This window comes from Oncorhynchus kisutch, linkage group LG14 (assembly GCF_002021735.2).
Source record: "Oncorhynchus kisutch isolate 150728-3 linkage group LG14, Okis_V2, whole genome shotgun sequence".
NCBI lineage: Eukaryota > Metazoa > Chordata > Actinopteri > Salmoniformes > Salmonidae > Oncorhynchus > Oncorhynchus kisutch.
Window position 1 is genome coordinate 54,078,125 of NC_034187.2, and position 27,653 is coordinate 54,105,777.

Sequence of the window (27,653 nt, forward strand, 5' to 3'; positions counted from 1 at the left end):
CAGCACTTTGAGAGCAAGCATCCCAAATCCCCAATACCCCAGAGCTGGATGATGCTGAGGCTTAAAAGACCAACACACACAATGGACCTACAGCTGGGTTAAGATGCTCTCATCATTCAGACTCCCAGTTTACATGTTAGAAGCAAACTCTTTCCCTCTGCTAAAGTTGTATTTTGTATGACTCAATATGTGGATATGTTGTCACTCATTGCCTTTCATGTTGTGATTCACAGACACACGATGACCACGATTAGAGCGCTGCAATTGGAACTTAATGGCGTCAAGAGACAAAATACTGAGACCCCTGGACATGGGTGGGGGATATTTGTGACAAGGACATAAAAAGGGGGGCAGAAGCACACCAGCACCCTATCTTATACAGTGCCTTGCGAAAGTATTCGGCCCCATTGAACTTTGCGACCTTTTGCCACATTTCAGGCTTCAAACATAAAGATATAAAACAATTTTTTTGTGAAGAATCAACAACAAGTGGGACACAATCATGAAGTGGAACGACATTAATTGGATATTTCAAACTTTTTTTAACAAATCATAAACTGAAAAATTGGGCGTGCAAAATTATTCAGCCCCTTTACTTTCAGTGCAGCAAACTCTCTCCAGAAGTTCAGTGAGGATCTCTGAATGATCCAATGTTGACCTAAATGACTAATGATGATAAATACAATCCACCTGTGTGTAATCAAGTCTCCGTATAAATGCACCTGCACTATAATAGTCTCAGAGGTCCGTTAAAAGCGCAGAGAGCATCATGAAGAACAAGGAACACACCAGGCAGGTCCGAGATACTGTTGTAAAGAAGTTTGAAGCTGGATTTGGATACAAAAAGATTTCCCAAGCTTTAAACATCCCAAGGAGCACTGTGCAAGCGATAATATTGAAATGGAAGGAGTATCAGACCACTGCAAATCTACCAAGACCTGGCCGTCCCTCAACTTTCAGCTCATACAAGGAGAAGACTGATCAGAGATGCAGCCAAGAGGCCCATGATCACTCTGGATGAACTGCAGAGATCTACAGCTGAGGTGGGAGACTCTGTCCATAGGACAACAATCAGTCGTTATTGCACAAATCTGGCCTTTATGGAAGAGTGGCAAGAAGAAAGACATTTCTGAAAGATATCCATAAAAAGTGTTGTTTGCCACAAGCCACCTGGGAGACACACCAAACATGTGGAAGAAGGTGCTCTGGTCAGATGAAACCAAAATTGAACTTTTTGGCAACAATGCAAAACGTTATGTTTGGTGTAAAAGCAACACAGCCCATCACCCTGAACATACCATCCCCACTGTCAAACATGGTGGTGGCAGCATCATGGTTTGGGCCTGCTTTTCTTCAGCAGGGACAGGGAAGATGGTTAAAATTGATGGGAAGATGGATGGAGCCAAATACAGGACCATTCTGGAAGAAAACCTGATGGAGTCTGCAAAAGACCTGAGACTGGGACGGAGATTTGTCTTCCAACAAGACAATGATCCAAAACATAAAGCAAAATCTACAATGGAATGGTTCAAATATAAACATATCCAGGTGTTAGAATGGCCAAGTCAAAGTCCAGACCTGAATCCAATCGAGAATCTGTGGAAAGAACTGAAAACTGCTGTTCACAAATGCTCTCCATCCAACCTCACTGAGCTCGAGCTGTTTTGCAAGGAGGAATGGGAAAAAATGTCAGTCTCTCGATGTGCAAAACTGATAGAGACATACCCCAAGCGACTTACAGCTGTAATCGCAGCAAAAGGTGGCGCTACAAAGTATTAACTTAAGGGGGCTGAACATTTTTTGATTTTAGTTTTGATTTGTTAAAAAAGTTTGAAATATCCAATAAATGTTGTTCCACTTCATGATTGTGTCCCACTTGTTGTTGATTCTTCACAAAAAAATACAGTTTTATATCTTTGTTTGAAGCCTGAAATGTGGCAAAAGGTCGCAAAGTTCAAGGGGGCCGAATACTTTCTCAAGGCACTGTATGTCCAACCACCCCTCAACTTCACTCTTTTGAAGCACCCATCTTAATTATATGAGCCCACTCTACCTACATCCCTTTTCCCCATGCTGCTTCCTTCATTAATACCTGATTCAGTAACATCTAGACTGTTACACGTCTAAAAGTATCAGGGTGTGCAACTTTTTCTCAGTTGTGTACCGCTGTCTTACTTGAACCCACAACTCTTTTCTATACCTCCTCCCATACACTCTTGTGCAAATCATTTCTGCTTTCTTTGAGAATGGTGTCATAGTGGAAAGGATTTGTTATTTGCCTAAGATTGAGTCTTGTTCTGCCTGTAAAAGGCCCTGGTTGAAACAGTGCCAAAATCACTATGGATAGTCACCTGGTCCACGTTGTAACAGTTCTATTTTGCATTTGACCATTTCCAAGAAATGTAGCAATATATATGAAATCATTCCTCTGCCTATTTGATCCATTCTGAAGGAAAGCAGTGGATATGTTTTGTGTGTGAGAGAATATGTATGCCTTGTAATTCTAGCAGAAAATGTGTTACTTCCAAATACAAGTTAAATGCCATTCCATCTATACTGATACCAGACAAATGCATACTTACAAGTATTTTCAAATGTATTTCCAATATACTGGAATGCTATGTAGCTGAACAGGGGTTGGAGTTTCTGGAGGTCTGTGTTCACTGGCGTTTCCTCTCACTTCTGCATCAAATCAACCTCTGCAATATATATTCTAGTTTATTGTATTACAAATATAGCAGTACACAGTCCTCCATAAATATGCTGACAATGACACATTCCTGTGTATTGGATCCTCTGTACATAGAAAAATGACAAAAAAAATAGAATTGGACATTTTCCATTGCTACTAACTTGTACTGGTTACAGGTAGAACTAAAGAAATGCACACTTATGGTCCATATATTTAGAGTTTTAATTGAACCATGTGTAGTACATCTAAAAGAGACAATGAGAAATTCATGGTTCAACAAGACAACAGCCATCAAAAGGGTAGAAATGTAGCGTTGCACATGTCACAGTACTTTACAGCTTTGATTGGATACATAGAATATATGACAAAGGGTGATGTAATTATCTGAATTACTGTAGATTTGAATAGTTTAAGAGTGAAGTATGGTTATAAGTCGAATGCGAAGATCTGTCGTTATGAAAGAGGTAATGTGTGTTATTCATATACCATTCTCATACTCAGTCAATATATTATACTGAACAAAAATGTAAACACATGTAAAGTGTTGGTCCCATGTTTTATGAACTGAAATAAAAGATCCCAGAAATGTTCCATATGTACAAAAAGCGCATTTCTTTCTAATCTTGTGCACCAATTTGTTTACATCCCTGTTAGTGAGCATTTCTCCTTTGCCAAGATAATCCATTCACCTGCTGACTGCAGGAATGGCCACCAGAGCTGTTGCAAGAGAATTTAATATTCCTTTCTCTACCATGTCGTTTTAGAGAATTTGGCTGTATATCCAACCGGCCTCACAACCTCAGACCACGTGTAACCACGCCAGCCCAGGACCTCCACATCCGGCTATTCACCTGTGGGATCATCTGAGATCAGACACCCGGATAGCTGATGCAACTGTGGGATTGCACAACTGAAGAATTTGTCAGAAGAAACCGTCACAGGGAAGCCCATCTGCGTGCTTGTTGTACTCACCAGGGTCTTACTGCAGATCGGCATCAAAGTGACTTCAGTGGGCAAATACTCACCTTCGATGGCCACTGGCACGCTGAAGAAGTGTGCTCTTTAAGGATCAATCCCGCGTCGCATGGGCGAGCGGTTTGCTGATGTCAATGTTGTGAACAGAGTGCCCCATGGTGGCACTGGGGTTATGGTATAGGCAGGCATAAGCTACGGACAACGAACCCAATTGCATTTTATCGATGGCAATTTGAATGCACAGAGATACCTCTATGAGATCCTGAGGCCCATTGCTGTGCCAGTAATCCTCTGCCATCACCTCATATTTCAGCATGTTAATGCGCGGTCCCATTTCGCAAGGATCTGTACACAATTCCTGGGTGCTGAAAATGTGCTAATTCTTCCGTGTCCTGCATACTCACAAGCATGTTTGGGATGCTCTGGATCGATGTGCACGACAGCGCGTTCCAGTTCCCGCAACCTTTAAAAACCATCGAAGACGAGTGGGACAACATTCCACAGGCCTCAATCAACAGCCTGATCAACTATGCTAGGGAGATGAGGGCTCCCGAATGGCGCAGCGGTCTAAGTTACTGCATCTCAGTGCAAGAGGCATCACTGCAGTCCCTGGTTGGAATCCAGGCTGCATGATATCCGGTCATGATTGGGAGTCCCATAGGGCGGTGCACAATTGGCCCAGCGTCGTCGGGATTGGCCGACATTGTAAATAAGAATTTGTTCTTAAATGACTTGCCTAGTTAAATAAAAAATAACAAAAACATTAAATTAAATGTGTCAGTATCTGGGTCACACCAGATACTGACTGGTTTTCTGATCCACAACCCTATCTTTATTTAAAAAAGTATCTGTGATCAACAGATGCATATCTGTATTCCCAGTGATGTGAAATCCATAGATTAGGGCATAAAGAATGTATTTTAATTAACCAATTTCCTTATATGAACTATAACTCAGTAAAATCAGTAAAATTGTTGCATGTTGCGTTTATATTTTTGTTCAGTGTAGATACATACTATTTATCCGCATATTGCCAGATTATTGCTATCAACCCTGTTTGTATCTTTTGGAACAATGGTAGTGAAGTTTATTAAAATGATGTAGAATAGATGGGCCACCACAGATGTTACAGGCATCCACAGGTCTTGACCACCATGTTGCGATGCTTCTTTAGGATCACATTGTTGTTGTCGTCGTAGAAGAGTACAGAGATGGGACTGAGCTTGGTGGGTGCGCAGCACGCTTTGGGAACCTCATCCGGCTTCAAAAGGTGAACCTGCCATGAAAAAAGGTCAATCAGACTTATTCATACATAAACTTTGATATAATCAATGATAATATCCTGTCAGTTTAGTAAACAACCATTTTCAAATATATGTGTTGGAACATAGTGGGGCAAAAAAGTATTTAGTCAGCCACCAATTGTGCAAGTTCTCCCACTTAAAAAGATGAGAGAGGCCTGTAATTTTTTATCATAGGTACACTTCAACTATGACAGACAAAATGAGAAGAAAAAAAATCTAGAAAATCACATTGTAGGATTTTTAATGAATTTATTTGCAATTTATGGTGGAAAATAAGTATTATTTTTTTCAGTATAATAGCACAGAGGCTGTCCACTTATCTGGAAAGGAACAAGTACATTGATACATCTGTACAGAAAGCAGGCATTGCTGGTTTCTCTGGTTGCCTGGAACATACTAGTATGATTTGGCACCAGATCCAAACAGCTAAGAAGGACAAGAGAGACCTCTATGTCATCTTCCTCGACCTGGCCAATGCCTTTGGCTCACTTCCCCATGAACTCCTCTGGGAATCCTTCAACATTTTCCACGTACCAGAACCCATCACTACACTGGTAAAGGCCTATTTCCAAGACTTGCAATTGTGTTTCACAACACCTGACTTCACAACAACATGGCAGCGCTTGGAAGAAGGCATAATGGCAGTCTGTACAATTTCTCCTCTGGCCTTCACTATGGCCATGGAAGTCATCATCAGGGCATCAGGATGGGTGGTCGGCGGTGAGAGAACTAAGGAAGGGCTCCGTCTCCCACCTATCCGAGCATACATGGATGACATGACTACACTGACCACCACTGCAGCATGCACCAGGCGGCTACTTGCAAAACTGCAGGATAACATCAAGTGGGCCCGGATGAAAATCAAGCCAAGCAAATCTCGAAGCATCTCCATAGTCAAGGGACAGCTTAAAGATATGAGGTTCTGCATTGGAGATGACCCGATACCAACGGGGTCTGAGCAACCCATCAAGAGCCTGGGTAGATGGTACAACGAAAGCCTCCGGGATAAAGATCAAGTGCAGCAAGTAAGGCAGGACATCGCCGACGGTCTTGAGAACATCAACAAGACCCTACTGCCTGGGAGGCTCAAGCTTTGGTGCCTACAGTTTGGACTTCTCCCCCGGGTAATGTGGCCACTCACAGTCTATGAGGTCCCAATAACAACAGTGGAGAAGATGGAGCGAACCATTACCTCATACGTGGAGAAATGGCTGGGTGTCCCACAATGCCTGAGTAACATCGGCCTCTATGGCAAAGGGGTCCTTGAACTACCTCTTACAAGTCTAACGGAGGAGTACAAGTGCTCTAAAGTAAGACTTCAGATGACATTGAAGGACTCCAAAGACCAGACCATTAGCAAGGCTGCACCTCCCCTACAAACTGGACGGAAATGGACATCATCCAAGGCTGTGCAGCAAGCAACATCAGCCCTGAGACACCAAGACATTGTGGGGAATATCCAGCATGGAAGAGGAGGCTTTGGCCTGGCAGCAAGCAAACCAACATTCCATAAGGCAACAACATCTGAACGCAGGAAGCTGGTGGTCGAGGAGGTGCGCAGACAGGAGGAGACTGCAAGAAGTGCAAAGGCTGTCTCTCTTGCTAAACAAGGGAAATGGACGCGGTGGGAAGGCCTGGAGAGGAGAAAGATCAACTGGAGTGAGCTTTGGCAAATGGAGGCAAGCAACATCAGCTTCATCATAAGAGCTGTTTATGATGTGCTTCCAGCACCAAAAAATCTACATCAATGGTATGGCGAGGACTCGACCTGCCCCCTCTGCCCAGCTCCAGTGACTCTCAGGCATATAATGACAGGTTGCAAGACCAGCCTCTCACAAGGCCGCTACACCTGGAGGCACAATCAGGTCCTCAAGAGCCTGGCTTGCAGCACTTGAGACCAAGAGGAGTGCAACCAATTCATTACCTCCAAAAACAAGCAATCCAATCAAAACAACAACATTCATCCGGGAGGGACAGAAAAGGCCCAAGTATCCTCCTACAAAGCCAGAAACTGGACACCTAGCCATGGCCCAGGACTGGAAGATGCTTGTCGATATTGGCCAGCAACTCGTTTTTCCACCTGAGATTGCTTCTACCAACCTTAGGCCAGACATTGTACTCTGGTCCCCTTCACGAAAGGCTGTGTACATCATAGAGCTCACAGTCCCGTGGGAAAACTCTGTTGAAGAGGCCTACGAGCGTAAGAAACTGCGTTACACAGAGTTGGCAGCAGACGCAACTCAGCGTGGCTGGAATGCAAAAGTCTGGCCAGTTGAAGTGGGATGCAGAGGATCCGTGGCTTCTTCCACCATCAGGTTGCTGAAAGAACTTGGAATCCATGGACAGGCTCTGCGGCAAACCGTCAGAGCAGTTTCTCAAGCAGCTGAAAGAGGCAGCCAGTGGATCTGGATCAAACGGAAGGACCCTTGCTGGGCTATAACTTCATGACCCCCCACCCCCACCTGAGAACCCAATTCAGATCCCTCCAACTTGAGGAGGGCATATGAGGTATGCGGTCAGCTGTAGGTCTGGCTCAGGGAAGAGGACGCCCCTGCCTTGCATAGGGACATCTTAATTGGGCATGGGACACAAGCTAAGGCTTGATCACCCTTTAGCTGGCCACCTTTGATGAGGGTGTTTAGTGATTAAAGGCCGAAACACCCACTGATTCGAAGGCACACTACTGAGGATGTGTCCCAAAATTGACATCTTACCCCAGTCTAAGAAATAAACCTCCCATGCCACTCTGTCAACATCACAGCAAATCTCATGCGAGTGCATTCCATTCCATCTAATCTTTGTTGTCTGCTTTAGGAGGCCACTGGTAATTGGCAGCTGATACCGATTAGCCCCATGTTCCTCTCTCTAAATGTCTGTGTAGTCTGGTCTTGTCAGATGCTGTTATACCCATTGAATCTAATGGTTGACATTCTCCATTCCCTCCCTCCCACAGCCTCTACCTTACCACCAAGAGAGTGGAGGACATCGCCCTGAGGCTCGTCTCCCTGCCCCAGGCCTTCACTGTGAGTGACCCCTCCAAGAAGATTGACATTGAAAGGGAGCTGGCTGAGGCAAAGGTGGGTTCATTAACTCTTTCATGTTTCACTTTGAGTTCTTCCACATGCATGTCTTTTATACATCAAAGTATCTGATCTATTTGAAATCATTCCTATTTTCTTGTCCTAGATCCATCATGTTAACCTGATAGATGTCATCTTTGAACTGGTGCTGTTTGGGTTGATGACAGCTCAGAAGTCCCTGATGGTGGTAAGTAGCATCTCACTGGTACTATTATCAAATTCACTTAAATTTCTCTTCTCTCCTCCTCTGTTTCCTTCAGCACCCTGGTGGGTTCATGGAGCGTCTGTACGCTCTCCTGTACTCCTTCCTGCCCGCTGCTGCCAGCATTGAGCCAAAGGCTGAGAGATACCTGCTGCTGCTCAATGTAATAGTCAATAGTTTACTTCCTTATTCCTAGTTGACCTGAATAACAGGGTTTCAATGACATTTTACAGGGAGTAACTCTCATTGTCTCTTTCCTCTTGGTAAACTAGTAACTCAGAGCCATTATCTATGTGTTGTGTGGTGTTCTCTTCAGGGCGGGCTGATGGCTCTGCTAGATGACATGTTTGGGCAGCAGCTGGCCTGGTACTTTAACCCAGAATCTCTGGTCACTGAGCTCTCCAGCCTCCTGGAGTACCACCTGGAGGACCTCATGGCCAGCATGTAGTCCTACTGCAGAGATCTGAAAGGCCACACTCTCTCCGTCCGTCCATATCTCTCTCTCTCTCCATCCATCTGTCCATCTCTCTTTCTCTCTCTCGCAAGGTTGGGGGGACTTGAAGTTCTTTGTTGAACCTTGATTAGTTAACAGCCATTAAATTAATGTATTCTCTTGTTTTCTCTCCCCACAGGATTCTTGTGCCACTTTGCCACCTAACAGGGATCAAGACACTGATGCACTACATTACTTTGCACTGAATTTTACATTTTAAAATAAAATAACTGGTAGTTTAACAGCATTTGTCTCTGTCTTTTCATTTACTTGATTATTTCATCACTACTTCCTCTTCCTGAGTTATGAGGCTAATATTACATGAACAATTATGCTTTATTCTTTGCATTTGGAAATAAACAACATTTAATTGATTTACAGGTACTACCGGCCCCCACTTTATGGCATTGTATTGTGATGTGGGATACTGTACTGACTCTTCAAGCTGTTAAAAAAGTGTTCCACAGGGATGCTGGCCCATGTTGACTCCCAATGCTTCCCACAGTCAAATTCGTTCAATGTCCTTTTAGTGGTGGACCATTCTTGATAAACCTACTACCATACCCTGTTCAAAGGCACTTACATATTTTGTCTTGCCAATTCACCCTCTGAATGGCACACATACACAATCCATGTCTCAATGCTTAAACATCATTCTTTAACCTGTCTCCTTCATCTACACTAATTGAAGTTGGTTTAATAAGGGACATCAATAAGGGATCATAGTTTTACCTGGTCAGTCTGTCATTTAAAGAGCAGGCATATAGTATAAAGTCGACCACTTCAGTCTTGAATGTAACTTCTCACTATCTGTACTCTACATTAAGAGTCTGCCATTGTAGACTCAGTTAATATAGGTATTTTACTTTCAATTTGCCATGTTTTCCATTCATGTCTGAGCCAATTACCTTCTTTCCCACTGAAACCAATGTTATCGTTCATGTGAGAGAGGGTGTAGTAGTGCATACTGACCACTAGTTGGATCATAGTGTGGTTGGTGGCGTTCATGTGAGAGAGGGTGTAGTAGTGTATACTGACCACTAGTTGGATCATAGCGTGGTAGCTGGCTTTCATGTGAGAGAGGGTGTAGTAGTGTATACTGACCACTAGTTGGATCATAGCGTGGTTGGTGGCGTTCATGCAGGAACCCAGAGGGTATAGGCATTCTCCATCACAGTAGAAGGCAGAGTAACCACTAGGAGCCAGGACCCAGTCCTAATGGAGAGAAATAACATAGAAATAGATTGACAAAATTAAATGAATGACTAGAACAGACTATATTTCTATCAGAAATACGTCATAAAACATGCAAAGAACAGAACATACCACACAAATGCCTTGCTTCCTTAAAAATACTCATTGTGTGATACAGCAAATAAGGAGATACAATGTTAGCTCATGATATTATCTATTCAGTAGAATGAGTAGTTAAGGGAGACAGAAGCTTACCTTCCAGCCTAGGTCACTAAAGCTCACATATAATTCATGTCTCTTACAAGCCTGACGCCCACTGTTGACGTGGCTGTGGTCTGAAAGGTACCAAACAATATGTTTTGAGACAGGACAGACTGTAAAGCACACTTTGGATGCATTAGATCTACAATAAAGACATAATTAAATGTAAACACAACGTAAGTCATTTTGTAATTTGAATGAACTATGCCTTTAAACGTTGCATTAAACAAGCTTCACAACAAGACCTAAAACCAGTGTTGTCCTCTGACCTTGTAGGACCTCACCATGTATACTGGGAAGGGGCAGGTCATATTTGGGCTTCCTCTTGCGGGGGTTGGGTTTCAGGGCGCGTGGGGGGCGACAGGGGACCTGGCTGGCCCTGAAGAAGGTCACCATGAAGGGCTGTTTGGAGCGGGGGCCCCTTCGACCCACCAATCCTACCCACCCAGCTGACAAGGACCGGTCTGATGGAGAGAAAATAGTGTGTGTGCGTGTGTGTGAGATATAATCGTGAGGTAAACCAAAACAACATATCTCCATTTCTATGTATTTACTAAACAATAACACATACTATGAGACATTACAGTGTTACTTCACATGTACTGCTGTCGTATTCTGAGTTAACTTGCCTCTTTATTCAAAGGCATAATAATCTAGAAATCCATTTTGTGGGTAATCACCTCCCCATCCGCAGAGCATTTCCTGTCCCTGACCATAGTATTAACTCTATGAGGCTCACCCTCCTCTGTCTCCACATAGAGACGAATGCCCAGGTTGCTGCGGGGGTGCAGGAGCCAACGGTTGCTGGCAGAGGTCACGTCAAAAGCCAGCCAGCCCTCCTGCCCCGCGGGCACTGACTGTATGTCCAGCAGCACCAGCTCTGGCTCTCTGAGGAGAGTAGAGGAGTGGCATGAGATAACCTCTGGAGAGATACGCAAAGCATGTTGTAAGGCCATGCAGTAGAGACAAACAAACAGAGAGACAGCCACTTGAGCTTCAACTCTCTCTCTCTCTGCAAGACGTCCTCGCAAGCCACAACGTGGCCAAATGAGTTCTGTTGCCAGGAGCTGTTTGAGGTCAAAAGTTGAATTGCAATTCTTTTTAAACATTGCATTTTGCCGCAGCAACAAACCAATGTGTATAGAGAGAAGACAGAGTATTCAACGAGAGTGAGGGGAATATTAAAGGGATTATTTGATATCCTTGATCCTTTTTTCATGCAAAAACCAAACCCCGATCCTCTAAACATGTCAGGGAGAGATCGTTAAATAGACACATAATGTAGATCTAGTGGCAGGAACCTGTGTTTGCTCTCCCGTTGGATCTCGTAGACGGAGATGTGCAGGGTGCGGTTGGCCCTCTGGCCCATGGTCAGGGTCTTATAAATGCGGAACTCTGCAGCCGTGACCGTCTCCCCCTGGGGGAGGGGCGTCAGGTCAAAACGGAACTCCTTCCAGTATGGCCGTGGCTGCAGCAGGTCCCGCTCCTGCTCCACTGAGGGAGAGGAGGAGAGAGGAAGGTCGATGTAAGGCCACTGACATTTTCACATGTAAACAGCACAACACCTCATAGTCACATCTACACGACTTCCACTCCCCTCAACAAGCCCTAAAAAGACTAATACAAACACAGAGACATTCTCATTGTATGATGCAGACATTCCCACATGACACAAGAAGGACAGAAGAGGACAAGGGCGGAGGGGAGGCGAAAGAGCAATAAATCTAATATGGAAGTGTGTGAATGAGAAGACCGAGGGAAAGAGAAGAGCACCAGAAGTGGGAAGGTGTGGAGGGAGATGGATTGGAAGGTGAGTGACTGGGTCATTGGAAATAGGGGGAAAGAGAGGAGCGGAGCAGACGTGTGGCGCGAGGTGAGCCCAAGTGAAGTGGATAGCGGTAACGTAGAGAGGGGAGAGAAAGAGGCAATAAGGAAAGACTGAGAAATATAGGGATGGACACACAAACGCTGGTCACTCACCACAGCCGCAGTGTCTCAAGCGAGACTACGTACATGAACACACACATACTTGAAGACACGCGCTATGCTCTCACACGCACTCTCTCTCACACGCACTCTCTCTCACATGCACTCTCTCTCACACGCACTCTCTCACACACACACACACACACACACACACACACACACACACACAGTCCTCCACAGGGAGCCCTGCAAAGCAGAGTAACAACCCTGGTCGGTCTCTGGAGTATACAGTAATTAGAGACACTAAGGACCTTCAACCTCAGCAGCTGCTCAACACACACGCCACTAACTACAGGTTGGGCAGTATTTTTAGAGCGGTCTTCTGAGTCTGTTTCTCTGTTTCTGTGTGTCAGTGGGGCCTGTAATTCCTTACAGCTGTGTCCCCTACGCACGGTCTTGAGCGGGTTGCATGGCCTTGACTGGTTCGGATTGATAGGGTGTGTGTGTGATGGGTGACTTCAATTGACAGTGGCTATAATTGAGAAACTGTCTAGATTCATAGATGGCCTTAAAATGGTGGTTCAAGGCATCACACCAGACATTGTCAAAATAAGATCAACTGAAACATTAACTGAAAGGCATGTACAGTGCCTTGCAAAAGTATTCATCTCCCTTGGCAATTTCCTATTTTGTTGCATTACAACTGGATGTTCATGGTAATGGACATACACAAAATTGTTCAAATTGGTGAAGTGAAATGAAAATAATTACTTGTTAAAAAAATAAATACAAAAAATGGAAAAGTGGTGCGTGCAAATGTACTCACCCTCTTCACTATGAAGCCCCTAAATAAGATCTGGTGCAACCAATTACCTTCAGAAGTCACATAATTAGTTAAATAAAGTCCATCTGTGTGCAATCTAAGTGTCACATGATCCCTGGGGCGGCAGGGTAGCCTAGTGGTTAGAGCGTTGGACTAGTAACCGAAAGGTTGCAAGTTCGAATCCCCGAGCTGACAAGGTACAAATCAGTCGTTCTGCCCCTGAACAGGCAGTTAACCCACTGTTCCTAGGCCGTCATTGAAAATAAGAATTTGTTCTTAACTGACTTGCCTAGTAAAATAAAGGAAAAAAAAAAAATCCCAGTATATATACACGCTTGTTCTGAAAGGCCCCAGATTTTGCAACACCACCAAGCAAGCGGCACCATGAAGAACAAGGATCTCTCCAAACAGGTCAGGGACAAAGTTGTGGAGAAGTACAGATCAGGGTTGGGTTATAAAACAAATTGAGACTTTGAACATCCCACGGACTACCATTAAATCCATTATTTAAAATTGAAAGAATATGGCACCACAACAAACCTGCCAAGAGAGGGCCGCCCACCAAAACTCACGTACCAGGCAAGGAGGGCATTAATCAGAGAGGCAAAGATAACCCTGAAGGAGTTGCAAAGCTCCACATCGCAGATTGAAGTATCTGTCCATAGTACCACTTTAAGACGTACACTCCACAGAGCTGGGCTTTACGGAAGAGTGGCCAGAAAAAAGCCATTGCTTAAAAAAATAAATAAGCACACATGTTTGGTGTTTGCCAAAAGGAATGTGGGAGACTCCCCAAACATATGGAAGAAGGTACTCTGGTCAGATGAGACTAAAATTGAGCTTTTTGGTCATCAAGGAAAATGCAATGTCTGGTGAAGGAGGACAGAAGCACTTCGCATCACCCCGAGAACACCATCCCCACAATGAAGCATGGGGGTGGCAGCATCATGCTATGGGGATGTTTATCATTGGCAGGGACTGGGAAACTGGTCAGAATTGAAGGAATGATGGATGGCGCTAAATACAGGGAAATTATTGAGGGAAACCTATTTCAGTCTTCCAGAGATTTGAGACTGGGACAGAGGTTCACCTTCCAGCAGAACAATGACCCTAAGCCTACTGCTAAAGCAACACTTGAGTGGTTTAAGGGGAAACATTTAAATGTCTTGGAATGGCCTAGTCAAAGCCCAGACCTCAATCCAATTGAGAATCTGTGGTTTGACTTCACGATTACTACACCAGTGGAACCCATCCCATTTGACAGAGCTGGAGCAGTTTTGCCTTGAAGAATGGGCAAAAAGCCCAGTGGCTAGATGTGACAAACGTATACAGACATACCCCAAGAGACTTGCAGCTGAAATTGCTGCAAAAGGTGGCTCTACAAGGTATTGACTTTGGGGGGGGGTGAATAGTTACGCTTAAGTTTTTCATCTTTTTTGTATTATTATTTCTTGTTTGTTTCACAAAAAAAGAATATTTTGCATCTTCAAAGTGGTAGACATGTTGTGTAAATCAAATGATAAACCCCCCCCAAAACCTATTTTAATTCTAGGTTGCAAGGCAACAAAATAGGAAAAATGGAAATAGGAAAAATGTCAATGTCAACAGTCATATATGGTGCTGTAATAAACATTCATATGTACGTCCAAATACTGTAGAAATACGAAGAGAAACTAGCATATTAAGTGTTCAAGCAATACTCAAAATGTCTAAAAGTAGTGAAGAGAAAAAACATGAAATCAGGTTTCCCCATGGTAACAAGGTTTCTGATCTCATTCCAGGAGAGATAGCGGGAGGAAACAATTGGGAAAAGGATGTTTAATTTTTATGCCATTTCAGATAAGCATCAGTAGGTCTACTGTCTGGGCTGGTGCAGCACAGGAAAGGTCTCTCTGGTGATAAGAAGTCTGTCCCTGAGAGGTGAACTGGTTCACCTCTGCATAAGGTTGCCAGGTTGGCCTCGTTTCTCATTGAAAATTCTAGCTATATCCTTTTTCAATTACTTTGGCTCTTTGCAAGACATGTAAAAGATCACAGGAGAAGTTTTGGACCAGATCAGGCCCTGGGGACTCTATTTTGAAATAACTACTGGGAGACCATTGTCTGAACAAAAAACTCCCAACTAATTGGATAACGAGACAGAAAGTAATAACCAATTAAAACACAGGAATTTAAAATTACAGGTGTGTCAACGGTCAGTAGCTCACCCAGATTAACGAAGCTCATGACCGTATCGGCCTCGCTGACCACCGTACCCAGCGGTGGCGTGTGTGTGCTGAGAGTGGGCAGTGCGGCATGGCTGACGTGGCCCGTCAACCCATCCAGACCGCCGAACCCCAGTCCCCCTACCTCATTCCCTATTCCGTTTCCCTCATCCCCCTCGGCCGACACAGCGTGGTACAGGTCCAGCATGAAGAGGGGGGCTGAGGAGGGCGGTCGGAGGGGAGGATGTGGTCTGGGCCGGCCTGGTAGACCCAGGATGGACAGGATCTCCCTCTGCATCTCTTTCTTCTCTCGGCTGCTGAGGCGGCGGAAGCTGGAGTGGACGACTCCTTGGGCCTGGTGGCCCCAGAGACAGAGCAGCAAGGGGACGAGGATGAGAGCCACAGGGAAGAGCGGGAGTTGGAGAGGGTGTCTGTAGGTGCTGTTGTTGTTGCCACGGATGCGTCGTCTTCCCGTGCACGGGCAGGCGTGGGTGTAGATGTACGTTCTGGAGGTGTCCGGTCTGACCAAGCTCTCCATGGTTTGAGAGAGATCTTTCAAGGTGTCCGATGACATCGTGGAAGAAGTTCTACCCGGGTGCTTTTATATATATATTTTTCTAACTTACAAGTCTTTGGTTGGTCTATGTTCTTTTGGCCTTCAATCCACACAAGAGCAGATTGTACTTTGGTGTGCGTTGCAGAGAACTGACACACCACAGAGGGACTGTTACTGTATGTCTCAGACTATCTGCATGTACCGTCTGTCTGTGTAGGCCAAACTGTCTTACGAGTATCACAGATCCGTCACTAACAAAAGCCACCGCTGTGATTTGTGACGGGAGCTGTTTAGATCAACGATAGAGAGGGTTACTTTCTTTAATTCCCTCTGTTTATCTCCCCTCTTCTTCCTTCCTCTGCCCTTTCTACTACTTTAGTCTCCCAACCACCGCGTGTCTTCTCTCTTCTACCATAACACGACTCTACTCATGCGACACACAGCAGAACACAAAAATGAAAGCGAGGGTATAATTACAACTTTTTTTTATGTCCTGATGAAAAACAAACAGCGTTGGTCTTAGAAATGGCTCCCTTTAAAGAAGTACATTTGAAGGAGGTTGACAGTGGTTAAGTTAAAGGGCAGGGTTGGTAGTCATTGAAATTTGAGAAGAGAACCAAATAATCAGACCTGTTTTCAGTCTAATCGGTCTTCAGAAGGATGAGGGAAGAAAACACCACACCTGCCGTGCGCGTGCCTCAAAGTTGGCTGGCAAACAACCTGATCCCACGCAAGGAACAAGATCCTCAGTGGAAAAATGATCTGCAGTCCACCTCTCAATCTTTCATTCTTTAATCCACAATTCTGGGGCACTTTTTAATCCATCAAACATTCTTTGTTTGTTTTGTTTGGCCCACTTGTGTCTAACTCCAGATGTTTCCAGATGTCTTCCTCAAACTGTGTGTAGCTCCAACTTAAAATCCTTGGCACGTTGAGTAATTTGTCTTTTATTCCTTGCTTTTGTATTATCCTTTTGTATTCCTCCCAAAAATCCCCTAAACCACCTGTTTCAAGTGGAGAACAATGCCAGTATGTTTGCCAGCGGACTGTAATGTGCCCTTTGAGAGTTTACCTCATGTAAGGGTGCTTCACCACTGCTGGAGTTGTCCATAACCAAGAGGGAGTGTCCCATACAGCCTCCTCCCCCTCCTCCCAGCCCCCCCCCCCCCCCCACTCCCCCCCACATCCTCTCCCAACTCTCCTCCTTATTCTTCCCTTTGGGATTTTTAAAATCTCCCTCCCTTTATTTTCTCATGATCACTTTACTTTCATGGGAAAATATAATGGAATCCCTTCAGTGTGATGAAAAATGAATACACTGAATATATTTTATGAGATTAAGAAGAAAATAAATCTCTCTAAATTTGGTTTACTGGACACGCTACCTCAACACTAACATTCAAGCATCGGGCGAACCTCTGACATCACAGCTGAGTGTTTTAGCTGTGGTTTGGAATCCTGGGGAACCACAAGGAGTGAATGACCTGCCAAAACCTGCCAGAAGAACACAGATTAGCAATTGTACCGTATCTTTAAACCGAATACTAAAAACATAAAAGGTAGACTGCTGTAGCTTAAGGTGTACTGTCAAAACATGTACCCCATGAAATGTTGTTTAAGGTATTTTATACGTTTTAATTTCCTGTTAAACAGATTGTGAGTTGTCTTTACCTCATTCCAGCTTGACTGCAAATACTGTGTGTGGTGTGCTAGCAAGGCATTTGAGGGAAGAAATTACAACAAATTCAAATATAGTAGTGAGGGTCAGCTCCGTGCCAGCTTGTGTTTGTGTATGTTGGACTTCAAAGCACCCTGGGACTTGTGGCCACTTTGAACGGCACGAATACTAACTGACCAAACCAAACCGACCAACATTTTTTCTTAAGCCAGGGAGTCAGAAGTGCCATGAATGAGTATTTTCTCTGGTATTTTTGTTTTTCTTTCTCCAGTGTTGAGGGATTTTAGGGCCGGAGAGAGGGATGAAGGGATGGCGAGGATGAGAGAATGATAAGAGGGAGTCCGTCAGTTTGTCGTCGGAGTGAGGATAGGTAGTGAGGACAGACGGAAGGATAGATGGGGATGGTGGGAAGGGTTTGGAAAGTTCCATGTAAACACCGACACAGCTGCCCAGGGAAGACTAAAGACCAAATCCCATCCGCCTTCAGTGGAACCACCAAATAAACCAAGGTGATTCTCCCACTCACCAAGCAACTCAAGTCTTACACTTAGCTACTGCGGAAGCAGAGAATGAGATAGACCTGAGCTACGTCTCTCACAATATAGAATAAGCAGTAGAGAAACACACCCATCCATGACCACAGAGACCACCCTCCCTCGATGGAAGATCCTAGTACAGGGCGTGTCCTTATCTCTGGAGAGGATAATTGTACCCTAACCTAATTACCAAGCCCTTTCCGGTGTGCAGAGAGACCTTATGGTCTATACTCTCTTCCAGACACACACGTAGGCATGGAGACACGGCCGCAGGCACACGCATGGAAACATGCATGTGGACATTGCATGTACTCGGTGCCTTTCACAACCCTCGACCTTTTCCACATTTTGTGTTACAAAGTGGGATTCAAATGGATTTAATTTAATTTGTGTACAGCACTTGGAGATATCAGCTGACGTAAGAAGGGCTATATAAATACATTTGTTTAGATTTAATTGTCATTTTTTGACAAGGGTCTAAACAAAATACTCTGATGTCAAAGTGGAAACACTAACATATCTTGATCACATAAGGATTCAACCCCCGAGTCAATACATGTTGTAATCATCTTTGTAGAGTGATTACAGCTGTGAGTCTTTCTGGGTAAGTCTAAGAGGTTCACACCTGGATTGTACAATATTGGCACATTAGGCTTTTAAAAATTCTTTAAGCTCAGTCAAGTTGGTTGTTGATTCTTGCTAGACCACTATTTTTAAGTCTTGCCATAGATGTTCCAACCAATTTAAGTCAAAGCCGCAACTCGACCACTCAGGAACATTCAATGATGTCTTGGTAAGCAACTGCAGTGTATATTTGGCCTTGTGTTTGAGGTTATTGTCCTGCTGAAAGTTGAATTTGTCTCCCAGTGTCTGTTGGAAAGCAGACTCAACCAGGTTCTCCTCTATTCCGTTTCTTTTTATCCTAAAAAACATCCTAGTACTTGCCGATGACAAGCATACCCATAATATGATGCAGCCACCATCACGCTTGAAAATATGAAGAGTGGTACTCAGTGATGTGTTGGATTTATCCCAAACATAACGCTTTGTATTCAGGACATATACTGAGTGTACAAAACATGAAGGACACCTGTCCTTTCCATGACATAAGACTGACCAGGTGACCAGCCTTGTTCACATTGCAGACCTTAATGCTCCAATCAGTTTAGTTTTTCAAATTTGTTTTGTAATACTGACTGACCAAACAGCAAGTTACAAGTGACCAAACCGGGTGCGTGTGTGTTCAGACATCAGTAATTTGCTGACATGGCTATGCTAGTTGTCAAATTAAAGACGGGTGTGTGTGTGCAGTGGTGTAGGCCAATTGCTGTTGGTGCTCGTGGTTCCTATCACTCAGAAGTTATGTAGCTAAGGTCCGGTTATGGACATTTCCCAGTTGCTTTGAATGTTCTAATTCATAGTGTAAGAACACATTTAAAGCCTCATAGGATAAGATGATCCAACTTTCAAAACAATTCCTTTTTGGCCACTGCAGTCAACTAGCTAGCTAGCCACTGCAGTCAACTAGCTAGCTAGCCACTGCAGTCAACTAGCTAGCTAGCCACTGCAGTCAACTAGCTAGCCACTGCAGTCAACTAGCTAGCCACAGCAGTCAACTAGCTAGCCACAGCAGTCAACAAGCTAGCTAGGTAGCTGTTTAGCTTTCTAGCACATTCACTCATTTGTTGGTAAACAATTAACAGCCAGGGCAAATAAATCAGATGACCAATCAGACAAGTCGCATTGCCAGGAATCTGATTTGTTTCTGACTTCAAACCACCTAGGAAGGTGATTTTAAATGTGGCTTGAAATATCCGATTCCATGTGCTTTTTGGCTGTTCAAACCGCAGGAAAATAAACAGATTCCAATCGGATATGCAACAAAAATAGGATTTGAGTCACTTCAAACAGCCAATGTGAACAAGGCTTTTTTTTAATGTAAATTGTTAAATCCACTCCAATCAGCGTAGAGCATTGTTCTCCAACCCCTTTCCTTTAGAGCTACCGTCCTGTAGGTTTTTGCTCCAACCCTAATCTTGCACACCTGATTGTAATATCTGGTTGATAAATTCATGTAAGTTACAAATGGGGTTGGATCAAAAAGCTACAGGAGGGTAACACTCCAGGAATAGGGTTGGAGAGCCCTGGTGTAGATGAAGGGGAGGAGACAGGTTAAATAAGGACTTTTAAGCCTTGAGACAATTGAGTGTGTGCCATTCAGAGGGTGAATGGACAAGACAAAATATTTAAGTGCCTTTGGTAGTAGGCGCCAGGCACAGTGGTTTGTGTCAAGAACTGCAACACTGCTGGGTGTTTCAAGAATAGTCCACCACCCAAAGGATATCCAGCCAACGTGACATGTGTGGGAAGCATTGGAGTCAACATCTCTGTGTTGGGGTGGGGGGGGGGGGGGTGCAACTCAATATTAGGACAGTGTTCTTAAATGTTTTGTACACTCAGTGTAAAGGTAAACAGGATGCATGTTTTGAAATACTCTGTACAGGCTTCCTTCTTTTCACTCTGTCATTTAGGTTAGTATTGTGGAGTAACTACAATGTTGATCCATCCTCAGTTTTCTCCTATCACAGCTATTAAACTGTTTTAAAGTCACCATTGGTTTCATGGTGAAATCCCTGAGTGGTTTCCTTTCTCTCCGGCAACTGAGTTAAGACATTTCAGCTTTTCATTTGTAAACATATCTAAAAACATAATTCCACTTTGGCATTATGGGTATTGTGTGTAGGCCAGTGACACAAAATCAAAATTTAAAATCAACATTTAGAAAAAAGTCAAGGGGTGTGAATACTTTCTGAAGGCACTGTACGTAAACACACTTTTGGCCCCGAATGAAAAATAAATAAATCAATACACAATGACAAATGACATTTTTTTTTTACTGCAAGCATATTTTTAATACAAAAAGAGAACAAAAAAGGGTTTATAATCTTAGCTTTTTTTATTTTACACAATTGACTTCTAACCCCCCCCTCCCACCGACATATTTTCTCTTCATCACAGAGAATAACACCGCATCAAAAGGTGGGTTCCTCTTCGGCGTCCCCGGATCCTCGCCCCCCCAAGGAGACAATAAATAAATAAAATCACCTCAAGATGACATTTGTGTTCATTGAGCTTTCATATACTTCAGCTCTCACATTAAGAAATAGAGGAGCACATTTGCAGCCATCAAAGACATGACAAGTCAAACGCCTGTAAGGAGGGACACTGGGGGTTCGGTACCCTGGCATCCATATTTGTAGTTTTTTTTTGTCAACACAATAAGGGCAACCCCCTTTGGTCATGTTCAGGGAGTTGTAGTCATTAGCAAAAAAGGCTGCCACGGAAAGTCAGCTTCCTAGTTGAGTAAAGTTATGTTAAGAAGTAATAACATACAACGTTGAAGAGAGGAAGCAGACATTTTCCTTGGTACAAAAGATCATGATTTCATTGTATTAACACTAATCATTCTCCAAGGTGATGATTACAGAACTGAAAAATAAATATAAATGTTTTCTTAAACTACAAAAGCAAAACTAAAACAAAATACAACAGGATGATAAATTAACCCGAACGAAAGACATTCACAAATGAAATCTTTGCATACAGTGACGCAAGTCGATGACCTTTGATTCCTGTAAACACGTGACGACTACACACGTGTACAAACATGTGTTTGCGGCTATGGGGTTTCCAGCGGCAACGTAGGGGGAGGGGCAATGTGGAATTACAGCGATACACCGTCAGTGTGTGCTGGTCTTCAATCTCTAATGGTAGAATTATAGTCGCTTAAATTGTGTGTCCTTACAAATCGACTACGTTGTTTCACACTGTCAGGTTTCTGCTGTTAGTGGGGTCCCACCAAGAAATAGTGCTTTTCTTCTCAGAAACCCAGGTTTCATATTATAGGACAACATGAGAAACCCTCCATACCATCAAACACACACTCACATACACACCTTTAAACACACTTCCAATGTTGCAGGGGTTTGTGAGGACATTGCAGTGTGTTTCCCGCCACTTCCGCGGTCTCCTGGGCTTGAGGTTTAGGCAGTTAGCTCAGTGCAGGAAGTGGTCAGAGTGGCGCCGCCCAGACACTGAACAGTAGATTCACGCTAGTCTGGATGTTCCCGACCCATAGACATGCTGAAGTGTCATTCCTCTTCACTTCCCAGTCCAGGGGAGGAAAAAAACAAGATGGCAATCATTGCATATATTCAGTTGAACTCATGGTGAGAAAAAAAATAATGTCCACAATACCCACAATCCAGTTATTTTGAATGCCATTCTCCAGGAAGTTCCGAGTCATTTAATCTCTCCCCTCAATGTGTGTGTGTGTGTGCTTCAGTTCTGTGCGTGTCAGTGTGTACATACACAAAGTAGTTACAAGGCTCTACCTAACGTTCTCTGGAACTCAGATTAGGTAAAAGTAAGGACAGAAATGTGTAACACAGTAAGGCAGCATTATGTTGGTTGGTTGTCGGTTCAAATTGCTGTGGCTTTCTCTACAACAGTCTATCACAATCCCGTTACGAGACAGAGCACACAGGAGACTGGAAGGCAAACTGGGATCTGGGTTTTAAAAGGGGAAAGTTCTGTTCCGTCTAAGTGCACGAACCAGACACCCCCAGTGAGGTTTTTTTCCGAGTGTGTGTACGAGGGAGGAAGAGAGAGATATCTTCCCCTATCTCTCTCCCTGCCCTTCATACAGTAGTCTTGGTGCATGAATCCCATGCAAGCCCTATGGATGGACGTTTGGATCAAATGTGACACCCAATATGGCCGCCAGTAGTCTGTTCACTATAGAGCATCTCTTTGAAAGGGAGACGGTACGTTCTACTTGATCTAATTCTATAGTCTGGACATCTTCCCTATTTCATCATGGCTGGTGTTTTGGGGGGCTGGGGAAGCCCTTGGAGTCAAACCAGCCCGATAGTTAGATGTATGACGCTGTTATGTTGACGACTCTATGGTTGGCTGTATGATGTTTTTATGACGTCTTTTTGACATCTCCTTCACTATTTCTTCCCAGAAGCGGGTGTCTTGGGGCTTGGGGCCTTCTTGGAGATGGTAGGGATCTTGGAGGGCTTGGCCGCTCCTGGGCGCCGGGGGGTGTCCGAGGTGTCCGAGCGAGTCTCCAGGAGCTCAGAGGCATCCGAAGCGTCGCTGCCCCGCCGGCTGCTTGCCCTGCTGCCCGCCCGGCTGCCCGCCCGGCTGACCGGACCACTGGCCCCCGATGGGGTACGCTTGGGGTCTGAGAGGAGAAGAGGTAGAGAAAGGGAGGAAACAGGGAGGAAGGAGGAGGTTAAGTGTAGGTAATGAGGGATAGAAAGAGAAGAATAGAAAAAAAAATATTAGTCTCATTTTAATTATGGGAATCATATGTTCCAAGAGGACAAAAATAGCAGACTGAAAATAGGAATCAAAACTGGTATGAAAAATCAGGACTTTGTTCTTACCGGTACGTCCAGGTTTAGTAGAAATGGGTGTAGCTCCTCCATTCTCTCCAGTCAGAGACCCTCGGCTGGAGTGGAAGGTGGGCCTCTTCAGCTTGGACCCCGACGCTGCTCCCTACATATATATCAGACACAGGGAATGTCAGGCAGTGGCAAACTGTGGCACTGAATACATTACAAATGTCCAATGCAGCTGTTTTTTGTCTCAATATAGAAATATTTCAAAGTAACAATTAAGTACCTTACTGGGATTGTTTTCTATTAAAATGGTCAAAAAGAAACAAAAATAGCTTCTTGGCAAAGAGTACTTTCTCAGCTAGTATTTTGCTAGGACTGTCTGTGAATGGGGAGGGATAACTGAAAATGAGCTGTTATTGGCATAGAGGTTTGGAACTCTCTTATTGGTCTAACTCATTTACCGCATGGAGCTGTCGCCATGGAAGAGTTGTCTTTTCAAACAACTCTTACACTAAAAGGGCATTATTATAATTGTCACAATTTAACAGTTTTCCAACCACAGTGTGGAAATATATATACACAACACAGGAAATCCCATTTTTGACTGCATTAGGCCTTTAAAAATGTAGACTCTACAACATGACATCATCATACACAACAGGACGACTTCCTCATTACACACATCAACCAAACAGAGTAGAAATCTGCCAAGGCTGCCACACTATTGGCTCGTCCCAATTTGAGTCTTAAGGCATGTCGACATTTGGAAGTCAATAGTAAATTCGAATGTTGTTGATGTTCGTAAGCAGGATGTTGCCCTGTTGTGTATGATGATGTCATTTTGCTGCATCTACCTTTAACTAAGGTACTGGTTTCAAGCACCATCCCATACTAGCATAATACAACAGAGACACCATTTGCAAAATGATCATCAGTCTACCAAACTAAATCCCTAGAACTACCAGTTCAACACAACGTATATAGTTAGCTAATAATGATTAATTTCTCGCTACTTCTCCTTTAAGAGAACATCACAATCTATTCCTATTGACCTACCACCAGCCACTTCCTGCCGGGGGGCTAAAATATTGTGATAATGCACCGAATGATACATTTAGACTGGATATTGAGCAAAAACATGAAAACAACATGATGCAAATATATTCAGTCTAAAAGCTGAATTTCAATGTCACATCACCAATATCCTCATGGACCCATTGCACAGTGTGCACCCACACCTGTGAGTGAGTGATTGTGTGTGTGTGTGCGTTAGTGCGTTATTAGTTCGCTGGGGCTTGGGACGGGCGGCGGGAGGAGTCAGTGTGTTACCTCATGCCCAGGGGTGGTGTGGTCGTGGTCTGGGCAGGACTGGCACTTGGTTGGTGTTGGAGTTTTACTGTGTGCCAGCCAGGGCTTGGCATAGCCACGCGAGTTTGAGGACTGGGATCAGCAAAGGGAAGAAGGGAGGGAAGAAGGGAGGGAAGAAGGGAGGGAAGAAGGCAGCCAAGGGGAATAAAAAAAAAAAGGAGGAGGAGAAGCAGGAAAGTAGAGCAAAGGAAAATAGGGGAAGGGAGAAAGGGGAAGGAGGGGAGGCGGGTAGTGTAGTGCCGTGTGTTTTTGGTGCGACAGCGGATGGATTTATAAAACGCAGAAGGAAAAACAGTGGAGGGAGTACATTTTCAAGCGAGGTTAGCAGGGGGTGGATGGAGGGATTTAGGAGACAAAAGAAAAATACAAAAACAAAGAACAAATACAAATCTCACAGTTAAGGACGTAGGTGATTGCTGTTGACATGCAGAAACAGGGGAATTCCCATTTCAACACAGACACACATACACGGTACAAAAATCACACGACAGACTACACAACTAACGATCAGTGACCACAAAACAGATGATTATGGGTATTCTGGTAATATAGCTTCATGCTTTGTCCTCCAAGACTGGCTGCACCTTGGCTGGACTGCTACACTAATTAGAGTTGAATATATATTCTTATATACAGTACCAGTTAAAAGTTTGGACACACCTACTCACTCAAGAATTTGTCTTTATTTTGACTATTTTCTATATTGTAGAATAATAGGTAAGACTTCAAAACTACAAAATAACAGGTAGGGAATCATGAAGTAACCAAAGAAGTGTTAAACAAACAAAAATATTTTTTACATTTGAGATTCTTCAAAGTAGACAATTTTCACAATATTGGCATTCTCTTAACCAGCTTCATGAGGTAGTCACCTGGAATGCATTTCAATTAACAGGTATGCCTTGTTAAAAGTTAATTTGTGGAATTTCTTTCCATCTTAATGCGTTTGAGCCAATCAGTTGAGTTGTGACAAGGTAGGGGAAGGGGGGGGGGGGTATACAGAAGACAGCCCTATTTGGTAAAAGACCAAGTCCATATTATAGCAAGAACAGCTCAAATAAGTAAAGCGAAACGACAGGCCATCATTATGTTAAGACATGAAGGTCAGTCAATACGGAAAACGTCAAGAACTTTGAACGTTTCTTCAAGTGCAGTTGCAAAAACCATCAAGCGCTACGATGAAACTGGCTCTCGTGAGGACCGCCACAGGAATGGAAGACGCAGAGTTACCTCTGCTGCAGAGGATAAGTTCATTAGTTACCAGCCTCAGAAATTGCAGCTCAAATAAAATGCGTTAGAGTTCAAGTAACACAAACATCTCAACATCAACAGTTCAAAGGAGACTGTGTGAATCACACCTTCATGGTTGAATTGCTGCAAAGAAACCACTACTAAAGGACCCCAATAAGACTTGCTTGGGCCAAGAAACACGAGCAATTAGACTGGTGGAAATCTGTCCTTTGGTCTGATGAGTCCAAATTTGCGATTTTTGTTCCAACCTCTGTGTCTTTGTGAGACGCAGAGTAGGTGAACGGATGATCTCCGCATGTGTCGTTCCCACCATGAAGCATGGAGGTGGTGGTGTGATGGTGCTTTGCTGGTGACACTGTCAGTGATTTATTTTGAATTCAAGGTACACTTAAGCAGCATGGCTACCACAGCATTCCGAAGCCATCCCATCTGGTTTGCACTTAGTGGGACTAATCATTTGTTTTTCAACAGCACAACGACCAAAAACACACCTCCAGGCTGTGTAAAATACTATTTGACCAAGAAGAAGACTGACTGAGTGCTGCATCAGATGACCTGGCCTCCACAATCACCCGTTCTCAACCCAATTGAGATGGTTTGAGATGTGTTGGACCGCAGAGTGAAGGAAAAGCAGCCAACAAGTGCTCAGCATATGTGGGAACTCCTTCAAGACTGTTGGAAAAGTATTCCAGGTGAAGCTGGTTGAGAGACTGCCAAGAGTGTGCAAAGCTGTCATCAAGGCAAAGGGTGGCTACTCTAAAGAATCTAAAATATATTTTGATTTGTTTAAAACTTTTTTAAGGTTACTACATGATTCCGTACGTGTTATTTCATGTCTTCACCCTTGAATGAGTAGGTGCGTCTAAACTTTTGACTGGTACTGTATGTATGAATGTACAGTGGGAAGAAAAACTGGATTTCCGCATAAATTTGACATAATGTATCTGATCTTCATCAAAGTCACAACAATAGACAAAGTGTGCTTAAACTAATAAAACACAAATTATTGCATTTTTCTTGTCTATATTGAATACATCATTTAAACATGCTCAGTGTAGGTTGGAAAAAGTATGTGAACCCCAAGGCTAATGACTTTGCCAAAAGCTAATTGGAGTCAAGGGTCAACTAACCTGGAATCCAATCAATGAGATGCGATTGGAGATTAAAAATGGTTGCCTTGCATAAAGCTGGAAAGGTTTCAAAAGTATCTCTAAAAGTCAGTCCACAGTAAGACAAATAGTCTATAAATGCAGATATTTCAGCACTGTTGCTACTCTCCCTAGGAGTGGCCGTCGTGCAAAGATGACAGCAAGAGCACAGCGCAGAATGCTCAGTGAGGTTAAGAAGAATCCTGAGTGTCAGCTAAAGACTTACAGAAATCTCTGGAACATGCTAACATCTCTGTTGACGAGTCTACGATACGTTAAACACTAAACAAGAATGGTGTTCATGGGAGGACACCACGGAAGAAGCCACTGCTGTCCAAAAAAACTGTAAGGTGATCTGTCCACCAATTGAAGCGCAACAGAAGTTAGGTGATGCAACAGGACAACAACCCAAAACACAGTAAATCAATCAAGTAAATCAACAACAGAATGGCTTCAGAAGAGTGGCCCAGTCAGAGTCCTGACCTCAACCCGATTGAGATGCTGTGGCAGGACCTCAAGAGAACGGTTCACATCAGACATCCCAAGAATAT

The 27,653-nt window shown here is 43.8% G+C and overlaps 2 protein-coding genes across 30 annotated transcripts in view; both read right to left on the reverse strand.

Annotated features, from left to right (window-relative positions):
- Positions 1-2,140: 2,140 nt before the first annotated feature.
- Positions 2,141-16,811, reverse strand: LOC109903653 (bone morphogenetic protein 8B). 4 transcript variants are annotated; one of them, XM_031789363.1, is made up of 7 exons: positions 15,158-16,811; positions 11,503-11,695; positions 10,941-11,089; positions 10,471-10,665; positions 10,196-10,275; positions 9,785-9,961; positions 2,141-4,943 (listed from the first exon to the last, which is right to left on the reverse strand). In XM_031789363.1, the coding sequence occupies exons 1-7, from the start codon at positions 15,726-15,728 to the stop codon at positions 4,794-4,796; spliced, it is 1,515 nt and encodes a 504-aa protein (XP_031645223.1). In that variant the 5' UTR covers positions 15,729-16,811; the 3' UTR covers positions 2,141-4,793. The 4 variants fall into 4 exon arrangements, with proteins under 4 accessions (XP_031645223.1, XP_031645224.1, XP_020356091.1 ...); XM_031789364.1 differs by having other exon boundaries at positions 10,486-10,665; positions 15,158-16,810; XM_020500502.2 differs by having other exon boundaries at positions 2,896-4,943; positions 9,851-9,961; positions 10,486-10,665; positions 15,158-16,806.
- A 4,308-nt stretch (positions 16,812-21,119) lies between these two features.
- The window catches only part of LOC109903635 (microtubule-actin cross-linking factor 1), a 250,345-nt gene continuing 243,811 nt past the window's right edge, over positions 21,120-27,653 (reverse strand). For 22 of the 26 annotated variants that reach the window (XM_031789328.1, XM_031789338.1, XM_031789336.1 and 19 more), the window contains 3 exons: positions 24,665-24,775; positions 23,381-23,492; positions 21,120-23,175 (listed from right to left, as the gene is read on the reverse strand). In XM_031789328.1, coding sequence (XP_031645188.1) covers positions 22,940-23,175; positions 23,381-23,492; positions 24,665-24,775 — 459 coding nt within the window. In that variant the 3' untranslated portion in view covers positions 21,120-22,939. The remainder of the gene's footprint in view (positions 23,176-23,380; positions 23,493-24,664; positions 24,776-27,653) is intronic. The other 4 variants (XM_031789325.1, XM_031789324.1, XM_031789323.1 and 1 more) reach the window with 1 other exon arrangement.

Excerpts from the sequence above, each read along its gene's own strand:
- LOC109903653 (XM_031789363.1), bottom strand. The coding sequence starts at position 15,728 with ATGTCATCGGACACCTTGAAAGATCTCTCTCAAACCATGGAGAGCTTG. Across the intron at positions 10,276-10,470 it reads ACATGGTGAGGTCCTACAAG|ACCACAGCCACGTCAACAGT; the intron begins GTCAGAGGACAA and ends GGTACCTTTCAG. Across the intron at positions 4,944-9,784 it reads ACGCTATGATCCAACTAGTG|GTTCACCTTTTGAAGCCGGA; the intron begins GTCAGTATACAC and ends TTTTCATGGCAG.